The 22756-nt window shown below is 40.6% G+C and overlaps 1 protein-coding gene and 1 long non-coding RNA gene across 2 annotated transcripts in view; both read right to left on the bottom strand.

The window, feature by feature from the left end:
* The window catches only part of LOC146649391 (uncharacterized), a 31274-nt gene extending 17422 nt beyond the window's left edge, over positions 1–13852 (bottom strand). The window contains exons 1-2 of the long non-coding RNA XR_014908131.1: positions 12557–13852; positions 12238–12379 (exon numbers count right to left, since the gene is read on the bottom strand). This is a non-coding gene — a long non-coding RNA (uncharacterized LOC146649391). The remainder of the gene's footprint in view (positions 1–12237; positions 12380–12556) is intronic.
* Positions 13853–15321: 1469 nt separating this feature from the next.
* On the bottom strand, positions 15322–21546 carry LOC146649390 (uncharacterized). The gene is made up of 7 exons (XM_085387130.1): positions 20909–21546; positions 20340–20450; positions 19875–19962; positions 19551–19708; positions 18113–18220; positions 16915–17001; positions 15322–16372 (listed from the first exon to the last, which is right to left on the bottom strand). The coding sequence occupies exons 1-7, from the start codon at positions 21122–21124 to the stop codon at positions 15641–15643; spliced, it is 1500 nt and encodes a 499-aa protein (XP_085243256.1). The 5' UTR covers positions 21125–21546; the 3' UTR covers positions 15322–15640.
* Positions 21547–22756: the final 1210 nt, after the last annotated feature.

The following is a 22756-nucleotide window of genomic DNA, read 5'->3' as shown; positions in this document are numbered from 1 at the left end:
AACATCCTTTTTCTGGTATTCCACGTCACACACTGTGCCAAAAAAACGTGTACAAATACAACAAGCCACACTTTTGTTTCTCTCACACTGTTCAACAACATGATAACTGCTCACACAAGTGAAGGTCAAACAGTGGTTTTGTCACATAACTCAGACATAGGTTACGACATAACTAAACCATGTCGACACATAGATCTAACCTACCTTATATTGACTTTACACCTCATCACGCACAGCTCATGAAATGCAACAAGCCAGTATATGTCAAGCAATATCCCATTTCCACCGAAAAAGCCGCAGCTCTAGATGTCATCATAGGAGATTTATTGACTATAGGAGTAATAAAGCCCACACTCCTGTCAATCCTGTGCCAAAGCCTAACAAACCTGGCGTATGGCGTTTCATACAAGACTTAAGGCAAATTAATGCAGTCATTATGCCTCTGCCACCTCTCAGACGTTCCCAGCATATTGACATCTATTCCATCCACAGCTATACATTTTACCGTGGTGGACCTGTGTTCCGCCTTTTTCTCAGTACCTGTGCATGAAGACACACAGCCGTTATTTGCATTCACACATAGAAATAAGCAGTACACTTGGACTCGTTTGCCCCAAGGCATGATAGACAGCCCTGCGGCTTTCTCAATGGTGGTCCGTGCTACCCTGGACAGCTTCACTCCTCCGGAGGGCTGTACTGGATGACCTCCTCCTCTGTGCTCCGAGTGAGGAACTATGTCAAACTGCTACACACATGCTTCTCCAGCACCTCCAACAGACTGGCCACAAAGCATCAGCAAAGAAAATGCAGTACTGTCAGACTTCTGTTCAATATTTGGGATTCACACTGTCTCACGGAAAACGTTCCATGACTACAGACAGGGTCAAAGCTGTGACCTCCGTCCCTCGGCCCACTACACAGAAGGAAATGTTGTCCTTCTTAGGCATGGTGAACTATTGCAGACAGTGGATACCAGACTGTTCTTTTCATGACCACATTCTGCGTGACTGTTGTAAAAAAGACAAGCCTCCTCGAATACTGTGGTCCACAGAAATGACTGCCTCTTTCAATTAAAGGGAGTGCTGACCTCCGCCACTCAAAGGTGCTGCCTGTGGATTGTTCAGGGGATGCCGGCCTGCCTGAGGGCGGTAGCAGTTTGCTCTATCATATAAGGGACTGCGAGAAGCTCACACTCTCACATGACACTATTCTACACACCAATCACCAGGTCACGACCATTCTAGCAAACATAACTACACAACATATGACTGCACAACGTCGCTCAGGTTATGAAGCTACACTGACCTCCACAGCAAACCTCACCATAAAAGCGAGCAGCACACCCAATTCGCCAGCACATTTATTGATCCTATGCTATGTTCTTCTGACCGACAGGATGGCTCAGACAGGCTTGACGATCATGACTGCATGACACGTATACAGGAATCCACAGCACCACGTCCAGATTTAGAACAAACACCTATCCCAGACTCAGCCACGGTTTATGTGGACGGGTCCTGTTCAAGGCCAAATGACAACTCATTTCTTTGTGGCTATTCAGTGGTAACATTGCCTGACATCATACTAGAGGCTCACTCATTACCATTTCACTCAGCACAAAAAGCAGAGCTCATGGCTTTAATACGCGCCTGTGAGCTCCATGTGGATAGGCGTGTGACAATTTACACAGACAGCCGCTATGCGTTTGGCGTCGTACATGACTTTGGCACATTGTGGAGACAAAGAGGATTTAGATCTGCTGATGGAAAACCGATTGCTAATTCTGATCTTGTGCAGAGACTTTTTCAGGCTATACAGCTACCATCGGCCGTTGCAGTTGTTAAAACGAAAGGACACAGTACAGCTGACACAGACGAAGCAACAGGTAATGCCTTAGCAGACGTGACAGCCAAGGCTGCAGCTGCATCACAACTCCCACCTCCACAGGAAGTATTATCTGTGCCCCTACAGTTGCCACTTGTTACACTCCCAGACTATTTAGAAACAAATGTTGATTTAAACTTTATACAAGAGCAGGCCTCTGCATCTGATTACACCTATTGGGAGGATAATGACTGTACCTTAGATGACAGAGATGGCCTATACAAAATTTTGAGGGTTTGATTGCCCTCCCATATTCCCTGATGCCAGTCCTTGTCCGACATTTTCACTGTGTGAGTCATGTCGGACAAAGAGGGGTATTAAATAATGGCAATAAAATCAAAATCAAGATTTGTAATTGAGAAAACATCACATGCAGTAAAAAAGCATATTAGCAACCTGTCTAACATGTGCACGAACTAATGTAGGGAGACCAAAAGCGAAACATCAGCATTTACCACAACCAGATTTTCCATTTCATACATTATGACTCCATCTGCAGTAACCAAATTATCTCCATTTGAAATAAGACTATTTCCAACACCATGGTCAGCTTCCAGAGGGGCACCGCTAGTAGAAGGTGATGTATATTGCATTGTCCGACTATGTTCACAATCTGGTAGAAACACTGAATAATAACTATGCCAAAGTTTGTCTTTCTCAGCCTTTCCCCTCCACAGTTCCACCAGTGGAGACAAGGAGATGCGGTGTTGGTGAAGTCGCTAAAACCAAGGACACTCAGGGAGGCCGCGCGTTTTCCAGCCCCCAGACTGTACTGGCAGTGACGAAGAACCAGCATCCTCACAGACGGACAACCTCAGTGGATTCATGCCAGCAGGGTTAAGACTAGAGCTGGGCGATATGAGATTTTTTCATATCACGATATGTTTTTTTCATTTCAGTCGATAACGATATCTATCACGATATAAGCCAAATAACTATATTTGTAAGATTTAAATGTGCCGTTGCTCACAAGTAAAATGTGAAATAATCAGCAGCTTGTTTTTATTTAAATATTTATTTCCCATAATAAGTTCAACAGGGTAGATGTACTTAAGGAACATGAGACTTTTTCAGATAAATAAAGGCAAATATTGCAAACCACACAAAAGGCAGCCACTAAAGCGTTTAAGTTTCAAAATAGAACAAACGAAACAGACTAAATTGTCAATTCCACTTAGAAACAAAATATTAATTCTAAAAATAAATCTTAGTTTGTTTTACAGAAGAACAGACAAAACTGACTAACTTTTTTCAATATCAAATAAACTGAGAACTAAAAGGAAATTCTCAATCTCTCCTTGTTGTATAGCTGAGCTTTTCAAACAGTTTTAACAGTTACTTTAGTCTGACAAAAGCCGAATGACGAATTAGCGCTTCCAGTCAGAGACTGAGGCTACGTCCACACGTACACGGGTATTTGTGAAAACGGAGATTTTCCGTTTTCGTTTAAAAAAATAATCCCGTCCACACATAAAGGCAGAAATGAAGGAAAACGCTGCTATGAACATGCCAAAGCAGCAGGTGGCGCTAGATTCCTAACCGTGCCGAAATGTTGGCCAATCAGAAGTCTAGAAGCCTCGGTGGGAAAAAGTAAACAAAGCTGGGGCATAGAAGCAGAACCGAGTCGTATGTGTGGAGGGACAGTAACTGTGTGTATATGTAAGCATTTAAACACTGCAGAGAGTAGAATTAACAGTAACAGTATTGTAGAAATTCATTTCACCGAAACAATAACGTGGCGCACAGTGTGACGCATGCACCAGTTTATTGTATTTCCAGACTTGCTTTCGGCACAATTTACAGTGCACGCTACTCTGTTTTTTGTCAGACTTGAAATAGCCGAAATACCTTCACACTACGGAACTTCTATGGCTCTTCCGTTTGACAATCTCTCCGGCATTGGAACCATCATCTGTTTTCTCTTCGGTCACGCTCGGTTGATTTTTCTAGTCGGCACACTCATTTCCTCCATTACGCGCTGGCTCCATTACCCGCTGGCTGCTTCCCAAACAAACACACGTGCGGCTTGGCACTTGTGCTGTACCTAACAAGTCACGCGACGTGACGCTGCGGCTGTGATTGGTTCGGCTCTGCGCTACTTAATTTGGATTGGCTGACCTTTTTTTTTTTTTTTGAGGACAAGAGCAGCGAGGTCTATCGGGATAGCTTAATTTCTCTATCGAGTAAAAGTTATATCGCGATACATATCGTTATCGTTCTATCGCCCAGCTCTAGTTAAGACCAGCCCAACCAGACCATCTCAGGCGTCGGATCAAGCAGACGACGTCTCCGGCGAGCCAACGCCCGGAACCAAAACAAATAAACACACAACGGGTAGATGACATCTCCGGCGAGCCAGCGCCCGGATCCAATCCACCTACACACACGCAATCACTGATTAACACACAACGCCTGAAAGAGCCAAGACTCAGAGAGCTCTTTGATGCTTCACCTGAACAACAACAAGGTACTCAAACATCCAGCAGGAACAGAAAGCCGAGAGTACCACAGGATGTCTAATCTGATAAAGCTAGACTCATTCCATCCTGATAATGGAGAAAATGAAATGCCCATTGTCATCATACGACGCTTATTCTATGTCTCTCGAACCTGGGACCAGGCCAGAAGACGACTGAAGAACTGTTTTTCTTATATATTTAGGTTATTTATCATATCTATCGCATTAACTTTAGGATTTTTCTTTGCTATTTTGTATTGTAGACTGCAACCATGTTCACATTTCTGCAGGTCGTATTTTGCTGACGATACCTCATGCTCTATTTTGCAAGACACCTACTTAATGCACTCCTTACGTTCCCTAAAATCAGTAAATGGCAACATAGACGCCACTAATAAACCATTTTATGCACCCCCTAGAGCAGGAGCTAACGCCTGGTATGAAAATGCCAGAATAGCCGCTCGTGACTTAGGAAACAGTAACTGTTATGCCTGTTCAAAAGGTAACCCAGAACAGGTAATAGTAGGATACCCCATATCCGGTTTCCCCCTCACTGAGGGACTAGAGAAAATCGGCGGAGATAATGCTCTCCTTAAAGACACTTTACAGTTGACTCTGAGCCCTCGCGACTGCTTACTTAGACACACACACACACCAACTAACCCTGAGACTCCATTAGGCGAATTATTGAAGTTATCTAATGACACGGCAGGGACCTGCGCCCCAATGAAACGCCCTAAGACTAGGTTAAAGCCCTCACTACCCCTAGGACAGATCCCTTTCCATTTTAATACTAGTATGATATGTCTGCGCAGACTAAAGTTAACGGGCCCAGACACACACATAGATTATACAAAGGATAACTATACATTCTTCTCTGACTCCCCAGGTGCACGCTGTAATGAGACATGGCTAGCTGTCTCTGTGGCTGAAGTTTTATCATATCTGGAGGAACACACACACAGTTCAAGTTTGAGCGGAGAATCGATCATTGTTCCCCCAGAAGGTGTATTAAATGATACTAACTGGGGGGAGTTAGTTAAATCACACATGGTCACGCGTCTTACTAGAGCAATCCCTAACGGTTATTGGTTGTGCAATAATACTCTTAGACTAGCCTTACCTGTTAATTGGACCGGTACCTGTGGTCTAGTGACCGTTGATGTATGCTGCACTTTCATTCCCAATAATACCGCCCCTAACGGTTCATTCACACAAGCTATGAATAGACTTGAAGCATTGAAGATAGAACTAATTGCCAATACAGGCCACGGTCAGTGGCTAGATAAGTGGCTACAGGACACGTTTGGAAAATGGAAGGAACTAATTGTAGCCTTTGTAACCGTTGCCGCATGTTTTCGATAATTATTGTCTGTTGTGTGATACCATGTATACGCTCTCAGAATTTTTGATATTAAGCTTACTCGAAGGACTAGTTACATTTATGATTTGTTTCACATTTATGATTTGTCTTTATATTATGTTATTACATTCTGTCTTTATACTATGTTATCATTTCATGATAAAAGGGGGGAACTGTTGTGATATTTGATACCATGGTAGCATTTACAGGATATTGTTTTATAGTGATATTATACAGGAAAACTGTTACTCAATAAGGCCCATTTACTAGTTGTTTTTCTCTTTCTCTGTGACCCAAGAATTAATGTGTAAGAATCACAGGATGGTACCTCAAGGTCGAAAACACCACAGAGATCACTTCTTTACTCCCATCCTCCCTTCTTTATCTCCTAGAAAAGAGCTTGTTAAAGGCCAGGTGGTTTGTTTCAGAATTCACTAATGAAAGAACTCTGTATTCTATGTCTAGGAGTGTATGTTGCTGGAATGATCATAAATTGTAGCTGAACTGATAAACTACACAAAGGATACTTCTTTGCTCAGAAGGCAGGAAGACGTTTCCTTATTTGGTCTGTACCGGTTTGAACTGAGAATCTGCTGACACACGAACCTTTTTTTTCCTCTATATAAACTGTTGTACTGAATAAACCTTTGAGTTGATTGTGGGAGAGCAACCTGAAACAGTCTATGTATCACTTTGTTCTCCTAACTGCTCCCGGCGCTGTAACTAACCCGCTGAACGGCATACTTGAGCGTTACTTTGAATAATTAGGAATCTTATAAGGAAAGGACAAAACTCTGCTTATCGGTGATCACGCCTCGGAGGAAACCCGATCCACGGATGAACCCGGGACGGAGATTTCTTTCAGTAATTGCAAATTACTTCGTGTAATCAAGATGGGAGACCACGGCTATAAAAGCGAAGGTGGATTTGGGAAGCCTGTCGCAGCCATGTCCTGTCCGTATACGTGAGCAACCCATTGCGGAAGGTGCAAGATTGATAAGGAGAGTCCTCAGAATCCAGCGCATATTGCGGGACAGAAAGGATCCTTTAGCTCAGCGCGACAGCGTGCTCATTGAGAGATATCGATATTCCCGTGAGGGTATTATTTACTTAACCAACTTTTTGACGAGGGGGTGCAGGACCACCACCTGTCTTTTGTTGCTCTGCCCTTTTCTTGGTTGCTGTTATGAACAAACAAACAGATTATTTCAGGGTCTCTTTCCAAGAGACGAAAAGCAATATAAGTGATAAATATTACCATTCTGTAGAATATTCTTATATTTCACGTTTACCTGTTCCCATGTTCTAGTGGGTCCTGTTGTGGCTCTAATGTGAAAGGGGATATAATATAACATAATATAATATAATGTAATATAATATTAGATAATATAGTGTAATATAATAAATCTACCCTACCGCCTACTGGTGTTGGCCAGAGGGGCCGATGGCGCGATATGGCAGCCTGGCTTCTGTCAGTCTGCCCCAGGGCAGCTGTGGCTACAACTGTAGCTGCCTCCACCAGTGTGTGAATGTGAGAGTGACTGAATAGTGGTATTGTCATGCGCTTTGGGTGCCTTGAAAAGCGCTATATCAATCCACTCCATTATTATTATTATTGTTATTATTAAATTACTTACGAGTTTAATTTGTCAGCAACTTTCTGCCAGCCCTCTTTCCTTGCTTTTGCAGCCTTGCGTTCTGATTAAACTCTGAAACTCCTGAAATCCCTCACTCAGGAGTTCTTGCTCTGCTGCCGAAAAATACCGAGCGCTCTCCTTCGACATTTTCGCCGACCAATCAGAGGGTTGCCGATCAATGTTTCTACTATCGATGCGTAGCCCCTTTTGCGACACCCAGTGATCTCACATTACTTCATCCAGCTGTACTAATCGTCAACAGCAGGTGTGTTCGGGGAACCGGAATAGCGAGCTCAGAGTTAGCGCGATGATTTGGTCTTGGATGTGTCAATTGATCTTGGATGTAGTAAGCGACGTACGAAGAACGGGCCCCAGTAGTCCATGTCTGTTGCTGTAACAGTAGTTCATGTTTGGAATAAAAAAATCCCAGCTCACTGATTTGATAGGAGCAATAGTGCCTAAAATGTTGCATAATTTTGCTGAGAGATCTTTTACTTTGTGCTAATCTTAGATGAGTAGTTTTATGGACAAAACCCACCAGGTCATTCAGTGTTCCCTTAGTGCTAATGTATAAGAGATGTTGGTGTAACTGAAGTAATGTTGTTAAGTCCTTAAAGTCATATTCTTTTATTGTCATGACTGTATTTTTATTTTTGTATGATACCTGATTTATATGGAATATGGCTGAAGTAAATTAAAGTCTAAGATACTTAGTCATTTGTTTAATTGTAATTTAACATTATATAATTCACATATAAAACTATGACTTTTAATTTTAAATGGTTTAACAGCATGTAGAATAGCATATGTAGGCAAGTATATTTCTCCTTTTTTTAAATTTTTTATCAAGAAGCAAAGACAAAAAGGAAAAAAAAAGAAACAGGGCAGAGTTCGGTGGTTGAATCATCCGTCCCCACCAATGCCACAAATAAAGACATCTAATTTGCCCTGGTTAAACAAAGAGTGCAAGAATTTAATGAAAACAAGAGATCAATTACTAAAGCAGTTCCTGAAAACAGGTCTAACTCTGGATAGACAGAGACTTACTTCAATGCGGAACAAAGTAATAAGAAGTTTGAGACAGACCAAAGCAAAAATTTTTATAAATATAATTGAAAGAGCCAAAGGTAATGGTAAAATTATCTGGCAACACTTAAATAAATTACTTGGCCGTCATTCAAACAAAAGTAAAAATACAATTGAACTTTATGTAAATAACTCTATTGTTAGAGAGCCTCTATCTATTGTCAGTAACTTAAACACCTTCTTTATTTCATCTGTTAAGGAGATCAGTCAGAGCTTTGACTCAGTCGTATGCTCTGATAATGTGAATGATGTTGGTCAAAATTTGTTCACCATCACTCATATTTCAGACACTGAAGTTGCTAAACTAATTACAGGTTTAAAACAATCAAAAGCACTTGATGTATATGGTATTACACAAACTTCCTAAAGGAACATATGGATTTGCTTGTACATCCAACAACTCATGTTTTGAATATGTCTTTCAAACACTCCATTGTTCCAACAGATTGGAAAATTGCTGCAGTTACATCAATTCTCAAAGCAGGTGTGAAGACTGACATTGCTAATTATCGCCCCATAAGCATACTCCCGGTCGTATCTAAAATAGCTGAGAAGTGGGTGGTTAAACTCCTCACTGCTCACCTAGAAAACACCCAACCCTCATTACATCCATTGCAGTTTGGCTTTCGGGCACATCACTCCACAGATACCGCCCTGTGTATGTTAGTGGAGAACTTGAAGAGCTTGCTGGACAAGAGTCCCTGTGTTGGAGCTAGATCTGAAGAAGGCTTTCGACTCTGTAAACCATCAGATATTGTTGTCCAGATTGACTCGGTTTAATACCTCCAGTCAGGCTCTTCAGTGGTTTGCCTCATATCTCTCACACAGGAAACAGTGTGTGGTGTTGGATGGGGTTAAATCTCCATATTTAGACTGTGATACAGGGGTTCCTCAAGGATCTGTTCTTGGGCCCTTATTGTTCTCTCTTTTTATCAATAACTTACCTGAAGTCTGTCCAAATATATTTACTCAAATGTATGCGGATGATGCAGTTATATATACGCAAGCAAATAGTGTTCAGCAGGTGGCAAAAGATCTTACAGCTGCTTTAGCATTAATGCATAGCTGGTAGGGCTGAACGATTATGGAAAATAATCTAATTGCGATTTTTTGCCCCAATATTGCGATTGCGATGCGATTATTTTTTAAGGTCTTTGTCTTCTGTATTATTAAACAAAGACAAGCAATACATCATATAGTATGGCCAATACTATATTACATTAATTTTAAACTGTTCTTTCCTGGAAGACAGACCTCTGTTATGATGACATGAGGTGATGCATGAATTGATGACTGACATTTTTATTTAACTTCTTCAATCACAACAGTATATTTGAACATACACAATAGTTTATTTTTAGCTTACAAACATCTGAGCATAAAGTGCTGACAAGGAACCCTGGTGTAAACATTAAAATGAAAGTCAGTACAATGTGCAGATTGCAGAAATATACATAAAAAAAATCAGTGGCTTTACCACACTCAGTTTTTCGACATCTGTGAACTACTAGACAGTCATTAAATTAAAAAATAATATTAAATAAATAAAGCTAATAAATAAAAAATACACACATCTTATTGATCTCTGCAGTCAGTACATTACACATAAAGTGCAAACATAATAGCAATTGTATAAACACACACACAAACACGCCTTTAAAATTTAAAGGCGTGAAATTGGACGGTCTAGCCTTCTGATTAGCGTCACCACTGTCTCGGTGGAGTTTAATAAACTCGGCCGTCTGCTTCTTGCTATCTAAAATATAACCAGACACTGGTGTAAATTCTCGACTGTCTCATACTTCTGTTTAATAAGTTTTCTGTTTGACGTTTAGTCAGCTGTGCGAAAACCAAGGAGGAACCCACCCGGGGGATTAATAAAGTTTTATTTTATCTAATCTAATAACTTTAATCTCAGCCAAACCGATTTACTCACGAACAAACAAAACACTGAAAAAAGCCCAACAATAACATTTTTAGGTTGTCTAAGCGACTTATATATTACGTTTAACCCGAGCAGCGAAAGTCCGCGGTGATCTGAAAATGATGTGCCGGGAGTTGTGCCGTTCTCGGCCGCATCAGTAACCCTCGAGCTCCCGGCTAGCTGTCGAGCTGGTGGGTAGCAGACGCCTCCGAAAACGTCGAAGCACTTTTGCAAATATGGGATATCTTGATAAACCGAGCAGATATTTGATGTTTACACAACTACTTTCTCGCCTGAAAATATGTTAAAAGTTTATTTTGTGATCCAGAAAGATTAGTATGAGTAATTTTAAAACTTAGTAGCGGCCGCCATTGTTGGAAACTGGAGTTTGGCTGGGCCGCGCTATAAATTATGCGATATGGTAGGCCACGAAGGACACACCCGACCCATCCTTCAAATTCGGGGAAAAGGAGGACGCATTTGTCGGCTACATTCGGAGGAGTCTACGAATTTGGACAGCCTTCGGCGCGTCGCTATGACGTAATCGGTCTACAAATGCGGCCTCAGGAGGATGCAGCCCATGAATTTGGACATATAATATAATCGCAGCCTTTGCGGTTAGAAAATTGCACTTGATCATGTCGCGATATTATCGCAAATGCGATATATCGTTCAGCCCTAATAGCTGGCTGGAGGACTCATGCCTAATGTTGAACACCTCAAAAACTGTATGTATTTTTCAAAACGCCCCTTAAACTTGAAGCAGTCAAACATATTCCTGGATGGAGTAGAGCTTGAATTAGCTCCAGAATTTAAATATCTTGGGGTCATTCTAGACCCAACATTATCCTTCAAGAGTCACATAAATAAAGTGTCCCAGGTACTTAAATTTAATAATTGAAATTTTAATCATATAAGTAATAATTTAAATATTAATGTTGCAAAAACTTATTTTTACTCAATGATCATCTCTCATATGGACTATTGTTTGATGTCCTGGTCACTTGCTTGTTCAACGACACTTAAAACTATTGAAAACATTTATAAAAGAAGTTTAAAACTACTTGACAAAAAACCGACTTCCCACCACCACTGTCATGTGTTAAAAAAACATACATTACTGAATTTCAATAACTTAGTGTAACTTAAAAGAGTGTGTTTAATATATAAAGTCTTACACTCCCTTGCTCCACCACCACTAAAGCAGTTCATTAGGCATAAAGAAAGCTTAGACAGGACCACTCAAGCTACAATCCGAGGAGACTTGTTTATACCCCACAGACGGACAGCATTTGGGCAGAACGTCCTCTCTGTCAAGGGAGGCCATCTGTGGAACAGTCTTCCTCAACCCATTAGAGAATGCTCTACACTCAATTTGTTTAAGGCAAAGGTTAAAAACTGGTTATGGACAAATCAAGTGTGTGATCATGTATGAGTTGTATAGTTTTAATGTTTTATTTGGGAACAGAATGGTGTGTATGTGTAAGTTTGGTGATGGAGTTTTTATTATGAATGAATGATGAATTTTTATGTCTATTTTTTATGCTTAAGGACAACAGATGGAAATTAGCCCTTGGCTATAATCTGGCATGTTTACGTTCATGTAATTTTTTTTTTTACATTTATGTTCATTAACATGCAATGTCCTAAATAAAATAAATAAATAAAACCAAATCTACGCCCAGACAGACTCACAACCAGACACAGTGACACCATGGACAGACAGAGGGAACACAGAGAAGTGGGAGCAGGCAGGCACAGAACAAAACCCTAACGAACAGCAACTCTTAACAAAAGACATAACAGAATAAACAAGAACATAGAATAACATAAAGAAACACAAAACACAGAGTTGTCAGACTCAGGGCCATGACAACACCATTACTTGAAGAGAAGGTATCCTGCTCTCCTTGTGTGTGTACGCTACACAATTCAGCAGTAGCCTAACTCCACTTGAAATAACGCGCGAAGTCAGGATGTAGCGTCCAACTCCTTTTAATTAGTGAGTATTTCCTCATGGAGTAAAACTGAAATACAAATAACATAGCTAAAATTAACCTAGCATCATTAGCACAACAAAATTAGATTCCAATACACATCCATTAGCGTTAGCACACAACTACTAAAGTATTCATCTACAGCAAATATTTCCACAAAATATACATAAAATACAATCCTACAATTCAATACAAATGAAAACTTACAGACGGTGGTGTCGATGGCACAAACAAAAGGCAGATGTCGCTGGATCAAATTTCCCCACATGTGATCCGCTAGGAACTAAACAAACATGGCTGACATCCTGTCACTTCCTGAAACTGGTTTTCAAAATAAAACGAATTTCAAAATAAAAGTAGCTCATTGCAAAGAGCCCCTATATTGCAATACATTAAGAGCGGAACAGAAGGTATTTTATCGAACTGGTGTTAATCACATGTGAACAGCAACTCTGCCAGTCTGCCGTCAGGTAACTCCTCTCTAGACCTCTAGCTCCCCCTACAGTCTGGGCATATTAACAACATCAAACACTGATACTAAGCAAATATGCATTTGCTGTTATCATTACACCATCCCTTTTTAAAAATATAATAATTCTACTTTCATAAACATAAACTATCTCTCCTTTTACTTGTTAAACCAAGCTTTGTCAATAAAAGGTTAAAAGCACAAGTAGTTTTCAACAATCATAATCAGTTCAACACCAGTACACAATTATAGTGCAACTTGTGTAAATACTATGACAATATTATCTTCCAAACAACGTATCAACACCTCTGTTCAATCAGTCTCATAGGTGGCTTTACTCGTCTTACAGATCTTCTGTGTTTGTTCTTATGTATGTGTAGCTGTTCCAGGTGATAGTATCTCCAGTGTGTGTTGGGGTTGTTCATCAGCCTCCAACCTCTATTCTACTCTACATGTCCGGAAGATCTTGGCGATTTTGTCTTCGAATAGCATTATCTTCTGCCTGAATGATGTATGATTTGGTTGAGCTTCCTTTGGAACATTTGCTTTGTGGCGTTGTGCGGTATACTAGCAGGCTTTGTTAGAAGTCAGTACTACTGTCTCTTGCCTTGCTCAGCAGCCTCTTCACTGTTTGGACTGACTTTTCCACTTGTCAATTAGATTGTGGGTAATGCAGGCTTGATGTTGTGTGAACAAAGTCCCATTCCTTGGCAAACTGTCAAAACTTAATATTTGCTTCACATAAACATAGTCATTAATTCCCTCTTACTTTTGCTGTTTTGCTTTCACCACGATAAAAATCACACCTCACATCTGCACAGCTCTCTCTCTCTCTCTCTCTCTCTCTCTCAGTGTGCTTCAAGAACAGTTTCCCATCTAAAAATCTCTGTTTCCTGCATTATTCTCTTGCTTATTACCAGTGATGGGAATAACGTTACTAACAGCATAATTTTTTTCAGTAATGAGTAATCTAGCTAATTACTATTTCTATTGTTACAACGCCAGTACTGTTACTAACAAGAAAATGTGGTGCGGTGGCGTTACTATTTTTCAACAAACAGACGGTTGAAGCTGTGTTCAGCTTACCACATCTTATATCAGTTACACGGAAGTAGCTGTAAGTAATCTGGGCGCTACAGCTTTAAGCAGCTGCGCGCGCTCCCGCAGACGGCAATCACTTTCTGGCATACGATCACTTTTTGGCAAAACACCTGTAGCTAGGGGGCAAAACAATTGCATGAGTGCTGTTGTTTGACTGAGGAAGAATAAAGTAGTCGTGGTAAGCCAATCACATGATCACTTCAAGATGACAAAGCAACAATGTGATAAATACCAGGTTTTAAATTGTGTAGATAGGCCACGTAAAACCAGAGTCATGATAAAAATATGTTTACGCGTGTTTTTTCCTCAATAGTTTCGTCACGTTTATTGTCTAAGCTAAGGACAGAGCTAGCGAGCACTCTCTGCTTATGATCAAAAAATAAAAAAACAAAACAAAAAACATCCAGTTCGTGTTGACTAATCAAAAATGATATGGCAACATGACATTTGGTTGTTTAGAAAGAGGGTTAAGTTTTAGGAGTGATGGTGAGAGAGAGAGAGAGAGAGAGAGAGAGAGAGAGAGAGCGAGAGAGAAAGAAAGACAGCAGAAAAAGAGAGAGAGTGAGTTTTAAGAAGTGAGAGATTTGTGACGTTTACCGTGTTTGGAGTGTGTAGTTAATGTGTTGCCTTTTGTAGTTAGTGTGTAGTGTTGTGTGTCAGAACAATGGGGCGACTGCTGTCTCCAGGTAAAAAACAATGGGCCAGCTTGTATATTTTATATGTATATTTTATATGCTTGTAGTGATGGTGGTAGCACTCATGTTCATGCAGGTGACAATGCTTGTGGTCGTGGCCCAGAGCCAGCTCATGGTCATCCTCGTAGGTGTGCACGCCTTCAGCATTCTTGTAGCCATCTTCATAACAACAGTACAGAGTGTGACTTTTATTTTTTAAATCTTCTGTTAGAACACTATTACAGCTTAAAATGAGAGGTGTGGGTGCTGTGACTGAGAATCTGGACAGCATAAACCACAGTAGAAAATCTATGTTTGCTAAACTTTCTTTGCAGTTGAAATGTTTACTTTAAACAATATTATATTTTAAAGAGGCCAGAAATGTGTGCCCTTGTGTAATCAAAACAAATGGGTAGTTTCATATCTAGTTTTGGCAGAGACTAACTTGAAGCTTTATTTGTGAAGAGCAAGTTAGCTAGCTAGTACTGCTAACATGAGCATAAAAGGGTGGGGCTAACTGCAGTGATGCTAGCATTAACCGTGTTAGCACGTTACCTTAAACAGTTGGTTAGTCCACAGGTGTACACTCAGAGGTTCAGCTATTTATTTCATTGCAGAGAAGCTGAATCAATACTTCAGCTAGTTCCCAAATTTTTAAAACAAGTACCTGTACTTCTTCTCAGCTACAGAATGTCTTTACCTTTTGTCACCTGTATTCAATTTTTAAGGTGCCACAAATTTTTAACTCCACAGCATGCTGATTTATGGCAAGGTTTCAGTTGTAACCTATATGGGAATTGCTTGGTTGGTGCAAAAAATATTAGCAGCCTTTTGCCAAAGCAAATCAGTTGTTTAGTGGAATCTATGAAAAAATGTGCATTTAAAACATTTTTTTTGCTCTAGGACATGAAACGGTAAGATTGACTCATGCAAGCAGTCCTTTACTGACAATGTGTTTAATGTAGAAAAATGCAATGCCAAATAGTTTTCCTTCTTTTCATTACACTTGAGCCTTTGTGTGTGTATTTAAAAACAGTTTTATAGGCTTTATGAACTGGCTGCAGCTGGCTTGAATTCGAGGTCTTTAGTGAAGAGTTCATCCACATCTTTATGCTTTCCCGCTGTGGTGGGGCACTGGGCAGAGACTGATTTTGGGAAGGGCTCGATGGTGGGCTCCATCTGTCCAGGAATTTGAGGGTCGGGTTTAAGTGGGAGAGTGACTCCAACTCCAGGGCCACCAACTGGGACATCAGGGAAGGAAGGCAGAGTCACAGGCTGGCCCAAGGCGGGCAGGACTATCACTGTTCCCTGTGGTTCATCGTGGGGTGCGTTCTCATGTTCGTGCTCGTGGTGATGGTGGTGGTGCTCGTGTTCATGCAGGTGACCGTGCTTGTGGTCATGGTCCAGAGCCAGCTCATGGTCATGTTCATGTGTGTGCACACCTAGAGCATGCTTATAGTCGTGGTGGTGACTGGGAGAGTCACCGCTGTGGTTGTGTGCCTTGGCGTGATGAGTGTGCACGTGATCGTGATTCAGACCGTGGTCATGGGAGTGGTCATGAGCGTGCCTGTGGGCGCTGCCTGTGGCATGGTCATGTGTGTGGTGGTGATCACGGTCATCAGTGTGGTTGTGGGTGTGGCCATGATGAGAGTGGCACTTTGTGTGATCGTTTGCGTGGTCGTGTGTTTGGTCTTGGTCGTGGCTGTGTGAGTGTGTGTCATTGTGGCTGTGGTCAGTCTCTCCGCCCAGCAGGTGTAGCTTCTTCTCTCTCTCAGCAGCCTGGAGAAGAGATAAAGAGTGTAGGATATTAAAGAGTGAACAGTGTATTATAGATTTGCAACCTCTAATGGCCATGTGAATAAAATATGGTCTGGTGCTTCCATCTTCAGATTTTCAAGGCCCACTTAAGTCCTGAAAATAACAAACAGCAATTCTGGCCTCCATAGCTATGGTCTCCCTTCACGACAACAGTACAGAGTGAATTTTATTTTTTAACTCTTCTATCTGGACAGTTAGAGCTTCAAAATAGAGGTGTACCAGGTGTGACTGAGAATTTTGACAGGCTAAAGCACTGTAGCAGATCTGTTTGCTAAACTTTAGGGGAACGGTGTTAACAAAACTTTGGATGTGTCCATCTGATTCTGTAGTTTAAAAAAAACACATCCTCATTGGAATTATACAGCAAAGACATGTATAAACAGTTTGTGTTAATTTAGTGAGTTCCAAAATTAAAATCACACAATCCACCAATCATCCTTTTTTTTCTTATGCTGTAAAAAGACATTGAAGGTAAACAGCGAAACCATCTAAAAGAGTCTCACCTCAGGCTCATAGATCTCACAGGCTCCCTCAATCTTCTCATCGCCATTGAGAGCGTGGAAGAGGGATGCCTTACAGAAACCCTTGTGCTGAGGAGAGAAAAAGAAGAAAAAGTAAGAGTGCAATAATTATGCCTGTGGTTTTACTACAGTATAAAGGCCTTTACATGTACAGTTTGTGCAAATGTTTCTTGTTTTAAAAATACTTTTGGACAAATTTTTTTGGATCAAGTTCAGTTTTTCTGATTCTCGCGTGTGAATTAACAGATTGGACCAATCAGACCACTGTATTTGGCAAGTGTGCATGCTGCTCTGGGTCATACTGCTATCTGAAAAATATTTCTCTGTCTCCTCAGGTGTGGTCTACCCACAAGAGCTCAGACTTCCTTACTGACGTCCGGAATTATGTACAAAAGCAGCTGTGATGCAGCTTCACCTCTTGGATTAAAACAAGAAATTCTTTTTGCTGCTGCCTTCTATTTAGAATTGGATGATGTCCAGAATGGACAGCACAGTGGCATGGTTAGCACTGTTGCCTCACAGCAAGAAGGTCCTGAGTTTAATTCCACCATCAGGCCAGGGTCTTTCTGTGTGGAGTTTGCATGTTCTCCCCGTGTTTGCGAGGGTTCTCCTCCCACAGTCCAAAGACATGCACTTTGTGGGGATAGGTTAATTGAAAAGTCTAAATTGCCCATAGGTGTGAGTGCAAATGGTTGTCTGTCCCTGTGTGTTAGCCCTGTGTCAGACTGGCAACCTGTCAAGGGTGTACCCTGCCTCTTGCCCTACGACAGCTGGGATAGGCCCCACACCCCCCGCGACCCTGAAAAGGGTAAGCAGAAGCGAATGTATTTCTGGATGAATCCAGAATCTCAGTTTCTTCATTTTCTTGTTTAGAAACCTTACGACCAACTCATCGTCACTTGATGCCATTACACTACAAATTTGCATCTGAAAACTTTGTAGTTTTACGTTGTTTTTTCTAAACTAGGCAAACTAAATATCAAAGTAATCTCCTGCTGTCATACACAAGCCACTGATATGAAGCTAGAACATACTAAGCTTTGAGCAGCAAATGAAGGTCTTTTCCTTGCACTGTTAGAAAGTAAAACAATCCCCTGATGGAGAAGGTGAGTTGAACTTGATTTCATTTGAGAATAAACAGGGCAAAACCTAGTAGATGAAAGATTAATAAAAGACTCACAGCAAACTCGCATTTCATGGGGGGGCAAGGTTCATCTGCTCCCGCCCTCTGGGGGCAAGTGGTCTCCTGGATGGCGTATTCCACATGGTACTTCCTACCTGCGACAACCTGGACGCACAAAGACACAGAGAGAAAGGAAAAGCCCAAATTAAGGAAGAGACTTGATATAAAATCATGTGTGAGAATTGAGGCAGCATAGTTAGTGATGTTCTGTGGCGGTGTGGGATACAGCAAAGTTTTGGTATAGAATACATTTTAATAACCACTAAATTACGGTGATTCTTTTTTCACACAGTAACTAGTTAACAGAATGACCATTGGCAAGTCTGGAGGTGGTGTAGCGCCCCCTGTCACGAAAGTAAGACATAGTCCAAATGCAAAAAAATGAAAAAGATTAAAGTTTTAAAAAAATATTTTAAGCACTATTCTTGTTCTTATTTTTGTCAGAAATATGTGATTAAGGAAGTTGTGTGAAATTTTCCCGTTCTGTTTAATTAAATTAAATCAATTTTAATTCAGTTTTTTTATATAGCCTCAAGGCATTTTATATTGTAAGGTAGACCTTTCAAAAATACAGAGATAACCCCAGTAATGAAATCACCAGTGGGAAGGAAAAACTCCCTTATAACAGGAAGAAACCTCCAGCAGAATCAGGCTCAGGGAGGGGCGACCATCTGCCGTCACTATTTGGGGAGACAAACAAATTAGCTTTGTTTCTTCTGTTTTCTGTCTGTTTCTTCTTGGCTGCTGGGCTGTGGTCTGGTAGTTTCAAAACTGAGATACTTTTTAGTGCAATATTAGAATGTGACAAGATGAATGGAAAACTGTATACATTTTATTTCTTAGAACCTGGAACCTCTATACGTTGCTCCACTTTGTCCCTTCCTGCAGCCTGCATAGTTCTGCTTAGTGCTGCTGAGTCATGTGACCGCAGGTCAACGAAACACAGCAGAGCAGGGAAGAGTGGGTGGAGCAGAATCAGAATCAGAAAGGGTTTTATTGCCAAATGTTGAGCGGGTTTACAACATTAGGAAATTGCTGTTAGGAAATGTGTCTTAATGTAAGTACCAGAGTACCATTACAGTAGTAGTAGTACCAGATTAGGTATGGATACAGTCAGTATAAGTCCAGGCAGAGCAGTGCCACTACCATAAACATTTATGTGCCTCCTTTCTGTTTATACCAGATTTGGTAGAAAACTTTATGAAATATTATACAGTTTATGCAAACTTTACTTACAGGCTACTGTAGTTGTTTAATCTAATTTTTGCGTAGGAGCTTCTCTGTGTGTTTCCATTAAATTTGATGGTGTAAATTTGTAAAGGGGAATTCTGCCACCTTATTCTCAGCCTTGACAGTGCATGATGAGAATATATATCTATACAATAAAAGAGCCGAGGATACATTATGTCACACATCTTAATTTTGATCTCCCTACCTGTGAAGTAGCACGGGAGATTTTGAGCAGAGCAAAACGATTGGCCAGCCCACTCTGCTGATTGAACTTCTCCAGAGACTGAGTCACAGCCTTCTGAACTTTATCATGATTATGGTCAGTTAAACCTGGACAGCCACCACAGGACTGATGCACCCTACCTGCAGGAATTGAGCAGAACAAAAAGTCATTTTAATTATGAAGAGACTGCTGCACTCCACAAAAACATGTTTTAAGTCTGGACCTTGATGTCTTTTTAGATATAATGGTTGAATTTGAATGAAAACCACAATCACTTCTTTTTGATACGTGTAATATTTTTCATACCTGGTCTGATAGCACACTTGTATTTGTAGAGACGAACCACTCTGTGTACCTTACTGATGAAGATAGCAGCTTTGCACTGTCCATATACCTGCAAACACAATACAATACATGATGTTAGTGTACTGCTTATACATACAGCATCACATTCGCAAAAGAGTTTATTTAGATTTTTTTTATACCCTTTTTATAAATTAGTTGAAAGAACAATGACAATATCTTGTGATACTAAATATCTTTATTCACCTGCCAACTTATGAACTATTGCTTATGGAACACAAAACTAAGATGCTCACTATGTTAAAAAAGAAAGATTTAAGATTGTAAGAAAGCCTTAAGCAGAACACAAGAGACAGTAATAAAAACAATCAGGACTAACACATGTATTAATTACATACGCAAACAGATTTTTGGTAAACTTGTTGATGAGAATTTGCACATGCAGTGTTTGTGTGTGTTTTTTCTAACCTGCGTATTGCCACTACGAATGTCACAGCTCTTCCAGTCCCTCTTGCTGAGAACGCTGCAGTTGGTCTCCACAACATCCAGATTCAGGTAGAAGACCACACCATTCTCTCCCTGTAAAACACACAAATTTAATCAATCATTATGTACAGTCAATAAAACGCTAATGGAATTTATTTTCAGTGGTTACTCGTTTAATTTATGTTCTGATCTTTCACATGGTCATTTGTTTTTCACGTAATTTGCCTAACATGGCATCCCCCCCTCAAAAAAACCCCCCAAAACAGTCTGACTTGTCGTACTTACTTAAAACATTGGTTTAATTTGTTTTTGTTGTCTCATTTGGTCCAATCACAGTGAAAAGTTTTTGGAACATATTTGTTTCATGAAAATGTTTCTAACTGACTTTTTCTCCAGACTTTTAGTCAAATCACTTTATGATTTGACTAAAAATGCCAAAATACACAGTAATGCCAAAATACACTGAACTTCTCTGGACTCTGCTAGAAAGTAATTCTGCCTTAAACAGCTCTGGTCTACCACACAGTAATAATACTGCAAGCTCAGCTTACATGTCTCTTTATGTGGGCATTGGACAGGCGGTGCAGACTGAAGATGTAGCCCTCCTTTCTGTTCTGGTTGATTTTGGTAAGAGCCAGTTCTGCAGCTGCTTTTGTTGAAGCATCTTCACATGAACCTGGCTCCATGCCACCACGCTCCACTGGTGCACCATTGATGGTCACACAACCCAACGCCAGCAGCAGCGATAACAGCACGCAGGTCTTCATGGTAAAGGCCTGGGACGACTCTCTCTCTTTAACACCGATGTGCAGAGACGGAGAGGTCACATTTTATATCCTGCTACTGTTTAAGTCCCCCCCATTCCACCCACACACACCTCTTGTCAATGGTAAATATGACCATTGATCCCTACCTCTCAAAAAGCCATGCTCACCTAGCATCCAGACAAACATTTACAGTGCACACTTGCACAACGGAGCTTATCAGTTGTTAGATAATCACTCATGCAATCGATCTTTTCTTTTGGATCAGCGTGTGCAACCAGTTTGTTGAAGGTCATATGATCTACTCTCGGCACTGAGTTAAATCAAGGACAAAGCTTAATGTTTGTTCAATAAAAACAGCAAAAAGGTAAAAAATGATGGCGAGTAATCAAAGCAGCAACTAATCTCACAATGCTATCCTATAGTTGAGCATGCATTTACAACTTGGTGGGATCTGAGGTCAGAGGAGACTGGACAGAACACACACAGAGCACATGAAAGATAAGATCACACATATGAAAATACATTTAAAAATTATAAACTGAATCTTACATTCAATATCATAAATAGAAACTGAAACTGAACACAGTATACTTTTCTTATTAACAACACTAGAGCTAGCTATTCATTCTTTCTTCATTCTTTATTCTTTCTCTAGCAGCCTAAGTGACTGTAAATTTCAGAACACTGTCACATTCAGCATCAGGTTTTTAAATTCAGCCTCTTAAAAGCACATTTTAATGAAATTACTATAAGTAATTAGATAATAAGCTCACTTTGTTTTGAAGTATTTGTTTGTTACGTGAAGCAAAGCCACAATTCATAAATGTGCACACAGGGAGAGTCAGTTGTTTCCTTGGTGGTTGGTTCATTGTGATTTTTGGCTCTGGGACAGTCTGGGTACACATTCACCACCATATTAACACAAACTAAATGGGAGGATCAAGAGGGTGAAAGGTCAAAAGAACATAGCATTTATTTGTGCAAACGGACGGTTGGTGCACAGCCATTTTCAGATCTCTCCAGAGATGTTCAATTGGGTTCAAGCGTCTCTCTCTCTGGGACACTTAAGAACATTCACAGAGTGGTCCTGAAGCCACTCATGTGGTGAGTCCTTAGGGTCATTGTCCTGTTTGGAGGTCTGAGGTTTAGAGCACTCTGGAGCACGAAGATTGACCGTTGGGTTCTTGGCATCTCCCTGACTAAGGCCTCGACTCAGACATGATATCAGAGGTTAGTTAACAGAGAGATCTTTCTCCTGGATACACACACATTTAAATAAGCACTTCTAACTCTATTTGCTTTCTTCTTTCTGTGATGTTTCTAGGCTCTCCAAAGAAGGCTGCTGGTTGATCAGCTGATTATGTTGCCACATGCTTTTTCTTTTTGCATGCTCATCTTTTTGTGCACGTATTTGCTGAATGTTCACCTTGACCTGGTCTCGAGTGTACAAGAACAATATCAGTATCAGTATTGACAGGGAAATCTTCCTTTGCAGGACCTGTAAGCCTAGTTTTTACAGGGAGAATTGTGACAGACTGATGCTGGACTTTCTCCTCTTCTATCTGTTGCTCTGGAGGCCAATGGCTGGCTCAGACAAACTGAGGGGCCATAGTGCACTAGGGAAGAGAAGAA

The sequence above is a fragment of the Rhamphochromis longiceps genome, linkage group LG17 (assembly GCF_057381845.1).
Source record: "Rhamphochromis longiceps isolate RC_006_pf linkage group LG17, R_longiceps_female_GT1.1, whole genome shotgun sequence".
In the NCBI taxonomy this organism is placed as follows: domain Eukaryota; kingdom Metazoa; phylum Chordata; class Actinopteri; order Cichliformes; family Cichlidae; genus Rhamphochromis; species Rhamphochromis longiceps.
This window is presented reverse-complemented; position numbering and strand designations above follow the sequence as displayed.